General features: G+C 66.9%; 1 protein-coding gene across 4 annotated transcripts; it reads left to right on the plus strand.

Annotated features, from left to right (window-relative positions):
- Positions 1–36: 36 nt before the first annotated feature.
- Positions 37–7107, plus strand: RBMS2 (RNA binding motif single stranded interacting protein 2). 4 transcript variants are annotated; one of them, XM_033083369.2, is made up of 13 exons: positions 44–395; positions 1489–1637; positions 1729–1787; positions 1865–1956; positions 2035–2192; positions 4130–4209; positions 4290–4399; positions 4475–4521; positions 4607–4700; positions 4781–4828; positions 6352–6459; positions 6542–6619; positions 6717–7102. In XM_033083369.2, the coding sequence occupies exons 1-13, from the start codon at positions 330–332 to the stop codon at positions 6795–6797; spliced, it is 1170 nt and encodes a 389-aa protein (XP_032939260.1). In that variant the 5' UTR covers positions 44–329; the 3' UTR covers positions 6798–7102. The 4 variants fall into 4 exon arrangements, with proteins under 4 accessions (XP_032939257.1, XP_032939259.1, XP_032939258.1 ...); XM_033083366.2 differs by having other exon boundaries at positions 37–395; positions 1865–2192; positions 6717–7107; XM_033083368.2 differs by having other exon boundaries at positions 39–395; positions 1492–1637; positions 4290–4521; positions 6717–7105.
- Positions 7108–9531: the final 2424 nt, after the last annotated feature.

Below are 9531 nucleotides of genomic sequence, written 5' to 3' on the forward strand. Positions count from 1 at the left end.
CCGGGGGGGTGACGGGGCAGGACCGGCGGGCGACATGTGGCACCGGCGGTGACACCGGGGGGCGGTGAGGAGGTGACGGGGCAGCACCGGGGTGTCACTGGGGACAACGCGGGGTGACACCGGGGCGTAACGAGCAGCACCGGGGGTGCCACCGGGAGAGAACGAGCAGCACCGGGAGGTGACGGGCGGCGCTGGGGTGACACCGGAGCAGCACGGGCAGCACCGGGCGGGGACCGGCGCTAGGACCCGGCGTGGCGGGGCCCGCCCGGATTCCAGGCTGGCTCCCGGTGTGACGTCACGCCCGGTCCCGGCCCCTCGCGCTCGGGAAAATGCTGCTCTCGGTGCCGCCGCGCTCGGGGCTCCCCGCCTTCGCCTACAACAAGGGCGGCAAGAAGGTACCGGCCCGGGGGGGCGGCGGCCGGCGGGGCTCCGGTGGGCGCGGGGGACACAAACGGGGGCGGGTCCCGGCGGGACAGGCCTGGGGGGGGGGCGGGGAATGGGGTTCTGGGAAAGGGGAGGGGGGGGACACCGCGGTGAGCCACCCCCCCCTCGGGGACCGAGCGGGGACACCCCTGCGAGCGGCAGCGCTCGGAGCTCCGGGGATCGCCGCTCTCCGCTCCTCCCGGGGGGGGTCCCGTGTGTCCGCCCTCCCCCCCCCCACCAAACCCGACCGTGCCTCAGTTTCCCCCGCCCCGGTAAATGGAGCTGGGGGAGGGGGAGGTCAGGATGGTGGGGGGGTCACCCCCATTCTCATCTCCCCCTCTGGGGGGGAGCTGCAGCAGGGGTGGGATTTGGGGGGGATACGGGGAGCTGGGGGGGACATGGGGTGGCACTTAGGGTGGGGGACAGGCGACAGGGACACCGCTGTGGGGGTGATGGGGACACTGGTGGGGGGGGGTGACGGGGTGCGGGGTTCCCCGGGGTGGGGGGAACATTCGGACCCCCTTTGTGGGGGGATGGGACCCCCGATGGAAAGGAGGATGGGGGAAGAGGGGCGAGGTCCGGGGGTCCCGGAGGAGGGAGGAGGGAGGGGACCCTGCGGGAAGAGCGATGGGGACCCCCGGGGGAGGAGGAGGAGGATGGGGAGCCAAGGGGGGTGGGAGGGATGATGGGGACCCCGTGGGGAGAGATGGGGTCCAGGGGTGAGATAATGGGGTCGGGGGGAAATTATGGGATCGGGGTTCCCGGGGGAGGTGACGGCGTTCCCGGGGGGATGGGGGGGTTTGGGGGGGCCCGGGGTGCGGGGGCGGCCGCGGGTGATTCATGTTTGCTCGTTGACATCAGCCCGGAGCTTTCCAGCTGCTGCTGCCTCAGGCTGGAGGGTCCCCGCGAGCGGCGGGGGGGTCCCCGGGGGTCTGCAGGAAGCAAAACCCCATTTTTGGGGTGGGGGGTGGGTTCTGGCAACCCCTCCCCACATCCACGCTGTCTCTTTTGGGGGGCTGCAGCAGAGCCCCGGTGGGTACTGACCCCCTGCCACCCCCTCCCCAGCAGCCCTATGTGCCCCCGGCACAGCCCCTGGGCCCCCCCAGCCCCAGCCCTGCCGGGGGGACCCCAGACCAGCTCAGCAAGACCAACCTCTACATCCGGGGGCTGCACCCCGGCACCACAGACCAGGACCTGGTCAAGCTCTGCCAGCCGTGAGTGGGGCTGGGGTCCTGCTGTCCCCCTCCCCCCAGAGCCCCTCGGGGGGTCTCACTGAGTTCTGACTCCCCCTTTTCATCCCTCCAGCTATGGGAAGATTGTCTCCACCAAAGCCATCCTGGACAAGACAACCAACAAGTGCAAAGGTTGGGGGGCGGTAGGGCTGGAAAAGGGGTCTGGGGGCGCTCTGGAGGGTCTCTCTGACCTCTCACCCCCTCCCCAGGTTATGGTTTCGTGGACTTTGACAGCCCCACAGCCGCCCAAAAGGCTGTGACAGCGCTGAAGGCCAGCGGGGTGCAGGCGCAGATGGCCAAGGTACAGACCCTCCCCGACCCCCAGAGACCCCCAGAATCCCCCCAGGGACCCAGGCAGCCCCCTGACCCCTCCCCACAGCAACAGGAGCAGGACCCCACCAACCTGTACATCTCGAACCTGCCGCTGGGCGTGGACGAGCAGGAGCTGGAGGCGCTGCTGAAGCCCTTTGGGCAGGTGGTCTCCACCCGCATCCTGCGGGACCCCCACGGGGCCAGCCGGGGGGTGGGCTTTGCACGGTATGGGGGGGCCTGGCAGGGCCTGGGAGGGGTGGTGGTGCTGGGGGGGGCTGCAGAGAGCTGGGAGGGGTGCAGGGGATGGGGGGCTCAAGAGGATGGGGAGGTTTGGAGGGACAGGGATTTGGAGGGGTGCACAGAACTGGGGGGGCTGTCAGAACTGGGGGGGCTGGAGGGGATTGGGGGTACATGGGGCTGGGGGTGCTCAGGAGGGTGGGGAGGGATGGGGGTCCATGGGGCTGGGGGGATGCAGGGGATGGGGGTAACAAGGGGCTGGGGGACTCAGGAGGATGGGGAGGGCTGGAGGGATTTGGGGGGGTGCACAGAACTGGGGGGACTGCACAGAAATGGGGGGGCTGCCAGAACTTGGGGTCTGCAGGGGATGGGGGTACATGGGGCTGGGGGTGCTCAGGAAGATGGGGAGGGCTTGGGGGCCCAATGGGGCTGGGGGACACATGGAGCTGGGGGGGCCTGGGAGGATGGGAGATGCACAGAGCTGGGGGGCTGCCAGAGCTGGGGGGGCTGCAGGGGATGGGGGTACAAGCGGCTAGGGGGCTCAGGAGGGTGGGGAGGGCTGGAGGGATTTGGGGGACTGCACAGAGCTGGGGGGGCTGCAGGGGATGGGGGTAACAAGGGGCTGGGGGTGCTCCTCAGGAAGATGGGGAGTTTGGGAGGGACAGGGATTTGGGGGGACTGCACAGAACTGGGGGGCTGCCAGAGCTGGGGGGGCTGCAGGGGATGGGGGTACAAGGGGCTGGGGGGCTCAGGATGGGGAGGGCTGGGGGTACAAGGGGCTGGGGGTGCTCAGGAGGATGGGGAGTTCTGGAGGGACAGGGATTTGGGGGGAGTGCACAGAGCTGGGGGGGCTGCAGGGGATGGGGTACATGGAGCTGAGGGGCTCAGGAGGATGGGGAGGTTTTTGGGGACTGCACAGAACTGGGGGGGCTGCCAGAGCTGGGGAGTCTGCAGGGGATGGGGGTACAAGGGGCTGGGGGGCTCAGGAAGATGGGGAGGGCTTGGGGGCCCAATGGGGCTGGGGGACACGTGGAGCTTGGGTGTGCTGGGAGGGTGGGAGATGCACAGAGCTGGGGGGCTGCCAGAGCTGGGGGGTCTGCAGGGGATGGGGGTACAAGGGGCTGGGGGGCTCAGGAGGGTGGGGAGTTCTGGAGGGATTTGGGGGGACTGCACAGAGCTGGGGGGTCTGCAGGGGAGGGGGGTACATGGGGTTGGGGGGCTCAGGAGGGTGGAGAGGTTTGGAGGGACAGGGATTTGGGGGGGGTGCACAGAACTGGAGGGGGTGCACAGAGCTGGGGGGCTGCAGGGGATGGGGGTACATGGGGCTGGGGGGCTCAAGAGGATGGGGAGGTTTGAAGGGATTTGGGGGGCTGCACAGAACTGGTGGGGCTTCAGGGGCTGGGGGTAACAAGGGGCTGGGGGGCTCAGGAGGATGGGGAGGGCTGGAGGGATTTGGGGGGACTGCACAGAGCTGGGGGGGCTGCAGGGAATGGGGGTACAGGGGCTGGGGGGCTCAGGAGGGTGGGGAGGGATGGGGGTACAAGGGGCTGGGGGACACGTGGAGCTGGGGGGGCTGCAGGGGATGGGGGTACATGGGGCTGGGGGGCTGAGGAAGGATGAGGAGGTTTGGAGGGACAGGGATTTTGGGGGTGGTGCACAGTACTGGGGGGGCTGCAGGGGATGGGGGGTGCATGGGGCTGGGGGGCTCAGGAGGATGAGGAGGGCTGCATAGAACTGGGGGGGGGGCCATGGGGCTGGGGAGGGTGAGGTGTGGATTTGGGGGGGCTGCATGGAGGGGGGCTGGGGGGTGGGCACACAGAGCTGGGGGGGCTGCAGGGGAGGAGGATACATGGGGCTGGGGGGGTGGGCACACAGAGCTGGGGGGGCCCTGCCTGTGGCCCCCGGCCCAGCCCTGCTCCCCCCAGGATGGAATCCACGGAGAAGTGCGAGGCTGTCATCACCCACTTCAACGGGAAGTTCATCAAAACCCCCCCGGGGGTGCCAGGTGGGCTGGGGGGGGGGTCCCAGGAAAGGATTTTTGGGGTGCTGGGGGCTGACTGACAGCACTAACAACCCCCTCAACAGCCCCCCCAGACCCCCTGCTCTGCAAATTTGCTGATGGGGGGCAGAAGAAGCGGCAGAGCCAGGGCAAGTTCGTGTCCAACGGCAGAGCCTGGGCCCGGGACGGCGACACGGTGAGAGGGGGATGGATTTTTGGGGGGTGCTGGGGGGGGGTCTGCAGAGCACCACTGACCTTTCCCCCTCCCCAGGGCACCGTGACCTTGGCCTACGACCCCGCGACGGCGCTGCAGAACGGGTGGGTGCCCCAGGGCCCCCCCAGCCCCGCTGGGGTGGGGGCTGCCGGCCGCGGCCCCCCCCAGCCCTGACCCCCCGCCCCGCAGGTTCTACCCGGCGCCCTACGGGCTGGCCCCCGGCCGGATGCTGCCCCCCGCCGCCCTGGCCCCCTACCTGCCCTCCCCAGTGTCCTCCTACCAGGTATGGGGGGTTTTGGGGGGGGTCTTCACCTGGGAAAGGGGTGGGGTTGCTCACCTGTTCTCACCTGGTGCCACCCACAGGTCCACGGCCCCACCTGGATGCACCAGTCCTACCTCGTGCAGCCCACGGTGAGCCACGCCCTGTGCCACACCCACTACCACACCCAGTGCCACGCCCTATGCCACACCCAGTGCCACACCCAGTGCCACGCCCCCATGCCACACCCGGTGCTATACCCCATGCCACACCCAGTGCTATACCCCATGCCCCGCCCAGTGCCATGCCCTGTGCCACACCCAGTGCCACACCCCCCATGCCACACTCCATGCCACGCCCAGTGCCACACCCAGTGTCACATCTGGTGCCACACCCAGTGCCACGCCCTGAGGGGTGTGGGAGCCCCGCCCTGCTGGGATCTGCCCCACCCACACCTGATGGGGGAGGAGATTATGGAGCCCCACCCACCTTTGCTCCACCCCCTTGCAGCCAAGAAAGCCACGCCCACCTTTACAGGCCCCACCCATTTTGGTCTCACTTTGGGGGTCCTGTCCCGTGTCCCCTCCCCATGGGTGCAAATTCCCCATGTCCTCATTGTCCCATGCCCTGTGTGTCCCCACAGCCCCAGTCCCTGCAGGCCCTCTCCCTTTGTGTCCCCTCCGTGTCCCTCCTCCCAATGTCCCCTGTGTGTCCCTACAGCCCTGGTCACAGTGTCCCCCACCCTCCTCTCTGTGTCCCCACAGCCCCATTGTCCCCCTCCATGTCCCACATGTGTCACCATGGCCCCAATCCCTGTGTCCCCAGTATGTCCCCAAAACCCCTTGTGTCCCTGTGTGTCCCCCCATGACCCCATTACCTGTGCATTGTCCCCCTGCCACCGCCCCATCCCTGTGTGTCCCCACAGCCCCTGCCCTGTGTCCCCCCTGCCCTGTGTCACTCATGTCCCCCCATGGCCCCAATCCCTGTGTCCCCACAACTCCAGTCCCCTCATGTCCCCTGTGTGTCCCCATGGCCTCTGTCCCTGTGCCCTCGTTGTCCCCATGGCCCAGGTCCCTGTGTCACCCCCATGTCCCCAGTCACCCCATGGCACCTGGTCTCCCCGCTGTCCCCATGATCCTGATCCCTGTGTCACCTCGTGTCCCCCTGTGTCCCCATAGCCCTGGTCCCCATGTTCCCCCCATCTCCCCATGGCTCCTCAGGTCCCCCCTGTGTCCCTATGGCCCCGGTCCTCGTGCCCTCCTGTGTCCCCATGGTCCCTGTGTCCCCCCCTTGTCCCCCGCTCTGTGTCCCCGGGTTCCTGCACTGACAATGCCATGAAGGGTGTGGTGCTGCCCCCGCTGTGTCCCCGTGTCCCCCAGTGTCCCCGTGTCCCCACACTGACCGTGCCTTGCAGGACGCGGTGCTGGTCCCCATGTCCCGTGTCCCCATGTCCCCATGTCCCTCGGTGTCCCCGTGTCCCCACACTGACCGTGCCTTGCAGGACGCGGTGCTGGTCCCCATGTCCCGTGTCCCCATGTCCCCCAGTGTCTCCGTGTCCCCACACTGACCGTGCCTTGCAGGACGCGGTGCTAGTCCCCATGTCCCGTGTCCCCATGTCCCCATGTCCCCTTGTCCCCTGGTGTCCCCGTGTCCCCACACTGACCGTGCCTTGCAGGGTGCGGTGCTGGCCCCCGCCGTGGACCACGCCGTCCCTCTCCAGCCCTCCGTGGTGGCCCCCCTGGCCCAGCAGCTCGGCCACCTCTCTCTGGGCAGCGCTGGCACGGTAAGACCCCCCCGAGACCCCCTCCTCAAACCCCCCACGACCCCTCCAGGACCCCCCTAACTCCCCCCACCGCTGTCCCCAGTACGTCCCCGCCGCCGCCGCCGTGCCCGGAGCCTTCATCCCGCCGTACCCACCGGTGCCCCCCGCCCTCCCGCTGGAGGTGAGTGCGGGGGGGTCCAGAAGGGGCTTTTTTGGGGTGGGAGGGGGTCAGGATTTGGGGGTGCAGGGTTTGGGGGTCCATTAACCGCTCCCCGCAGGACGGCGGAGCCGCCCCGACCCACGGTCCCATCGAGTCACCGTCCGAGCCCGGCGCCTTCCCCTACCCCTACCCCAAGTAGCGGCGGGGGGGGCCCGGCCCGAGGGACCCCTGCCCGGCCCGAGGGACCCCGCACCCACCGGGAGGCGGCCCCGCCCCCCCCCGCTCCTCCCAAACCGGAGCCGCGCCTCGGGAAAGCTCCGAGCCCCGGCCGGGGGTCCCTGAGCCCGGGGTGGGGTGGGGAGGGGTCCCCGCTGCTCCCCCCCACCCCTTCCCTTCCACCCCCACCTCCCCCCAACCCTCGGAGGGCTTTTCTTCCTCCCGCGTTTTCTAAAAAACTAAAAAAGGAAAAAAAAAAAAAAACCCAAAACAAAAACACGCAGGAAAAAAAAAAAAAAAAAGAAAAAAGGAGGGAAAAAAAAAGGCCAAAAAAAAAAAAAGTTAAAAAAAAAAATGGAGAAAAAAAAAAGGCAAAAGCCGCCGCCGCCGCGCGCCGCCCCGGGGGGGGCCGGGGGTCCCGGCCGCCCCCCCCCCTCGTGCTTCCAGGGCCCGCGGCCCCGCCGGCCCCGGTGCCCCCCGTGCCTTCTGCTGCCCGGTGCCCCCGGCCCGGGGTCCGGGGTGGTGGTGGGGGGGCCATGACGAACCCCCTCCCCACCCCAATCTCCGGGCACCAGCCCCCCCGCAGGGCCGGGGGTGCTTCCCTCCCTCCCCCTCCCCCCCCCCAGCCATTCCTGCCCCAGGGGGGGTCGGTCAAGTGCAATAACCCCCCCCATCCCCCCCCCCCCCCTCCCCAAAATCCCACCCCAGCTTCGACGGGCGCCCCGAGGGTCAACCAGGCACTTTAGAGCCCCCGCGCCCCCCCGGGGGGACCCCGGGCCCCCCCCCCCACCCCCGCTGTCCCCCCCCCTCGCCCAGCGACAATCAGGGGGTCCCGCGGGGGCGGCTCTTGCAACCAAAGATTGGGGGGGGGGGTCGCGGGGGGCGGGGGGAAGCTGAGCAGCCCCGGCCCCCCCCCCCCTTCCCCCCACCCCCCCCCCAGGCTTCGCACCCCCTCACGGGGGTCTGTCCGTCCGTCCCTCCTTACATTGGGGGGGGGCAGCCCCCCAAGATCCCACCCCCAAACCCCAAAATTGCTTCCGTGCCCCCCTCCCCATATTCCCAACCCCCCCCAGCTCTGCCCAGGGGCCTCCCGGTTCTTCCAGCCCCCCTCCCCCCTTCAACAGTGCAGGGGGGTCCCCAGAGGGGTCCCCACGACCCCCCCACCCCCCCTTTTGGGGCAGCGGGACCCCCCCCCGCCACACATCTACCTCACCCCACAGCTCGGGGGGCGCCCAGCCCCGGTCTGGGGGTGTCGGGGGGGGTGGGGGGCTTCAGCCCTTTTACCCCCCCCTCCCCCAGGGGTGACGCCCCCCCCTCCCCGGTTTCCAGCCATCACCCACCTCCCCCCGTTGCTGCTACAGCCCGGCCCCCCCCCCACCGGGCACGGCCCCTTTGGTCGGGGGGCTGCGGCCCCCCCAAGGAAGGAACCAAAGAGGGAGACCCCCCCCCCTAAAACCCCCCTAAACCCCCCCCTCAGGGGCTGGGGGGGCGCTGGGACCCCCGTGCTGAGCCCCTACCCCGCTGCTGGTTTGGAGGGGGGGCTGAGATTTGGGGTCCCATCGGTCCTGGAGGGAGGGAGGGGGGGGAAACTCGAGAAACTGAGACCCTCCCCCCTTCTCTCCCCACTCCGGTCCCCCCCCAGGCCCCCCCTTTAATTTATACGTAGCGCATTTTGTACAGGTTTTTAAGTTGCTTTTTTTTAAAAATCTCGAGAGGTTTCTAGTTTTGTATTTTCTTCCTCCTGCTTCCGCGCTCGCCCCCCCCCCCCCAGCCCCCCCCTCATCCCGCGACCCCCCCCCCAAATCCCCCCCCCGCGACCCCCCCAACACCCCCCTTCGAGGTTGTTTTTTTTTTTTTTTTAAATAAAAATGGCAAGAAAACTTAAAAGGGTTTTTGTCATGAGAAAGGGACCCCAAAAAGCCTCAAAAAAAAAAGAAGAGGGACCATGGTGTGTTTATCAAACGTGAGTTGTTTATTCTCGAACGCAACACGCGGGTGGGGGGGGTCGGGGGGGGTCCTACAACTCTTTTTGGGGAGGGGGTTTGGGGAGGGGAGGGGGGGGGACATCAACAGGCAACAGTGAGGAGGGCGGGGGGGTGCCGCCCCCCTCCTCTAAACCTTATCAAAAAACGAGATTGGTCCTAAAAATATAGAAAGAAATAAATTTAAATTCACAAAAACCTGTACAATTATCAAAAAGTCACTAAAACAACACGGCTGGTTATAGAAAAGGCGGCGGGAGGGTTTGGGGGGGTGGCTCCCCAAAGGGAGGGGAGGGGGGGAACAAAGAGAGACCCCCCCAGCCCCTCCCCAGCCCCCCCAAAAGGGGGTGGGGGCCAGCCAGGGGGGGTTTTGGGGGTCTCAAACCGGGAGGGGGGGACAGGGAAAGGGAAACTTTGAACTGAACGAACACGAGAACGATACAGAGACTCCCGAAAAACTTTCCCACGACGAAAGGAAAAAAAAAAAAAAAAAGGAAAAAAAAAAAGGAAAAAAAAAGAAAAAAAAAAACCTGACGGATCCAAAAACGTGACTTAAACCACAAAAAAAGTCCGTTTACAGCGCAGTTATTTAGATAAAATATAAATATTTATGCGTAATATAAAGTCAGTTCAAATAGACTTCAAATCACCTCTTAGTTTCAAAGCAAAAAAATAAAATAAAATAAAAAGTTTCTGAGGTTTATCTGATAGAAAAAAGGCTACTTTGAGACGGGG

Source organism: Catharus ustulatus, chromosome 31 (assembly GCF_009819885.2).
Source record: "Catharus ustulatus isolate bCatUst1 chromosome 31, bCatUst1.pri.v2, whole genome shotgun sequence".
NCBI lineage: Eukaryota > Metazoa > Chordata > Aves > Passeriformes > Turdidae > Catharus > Catharus ustulatus.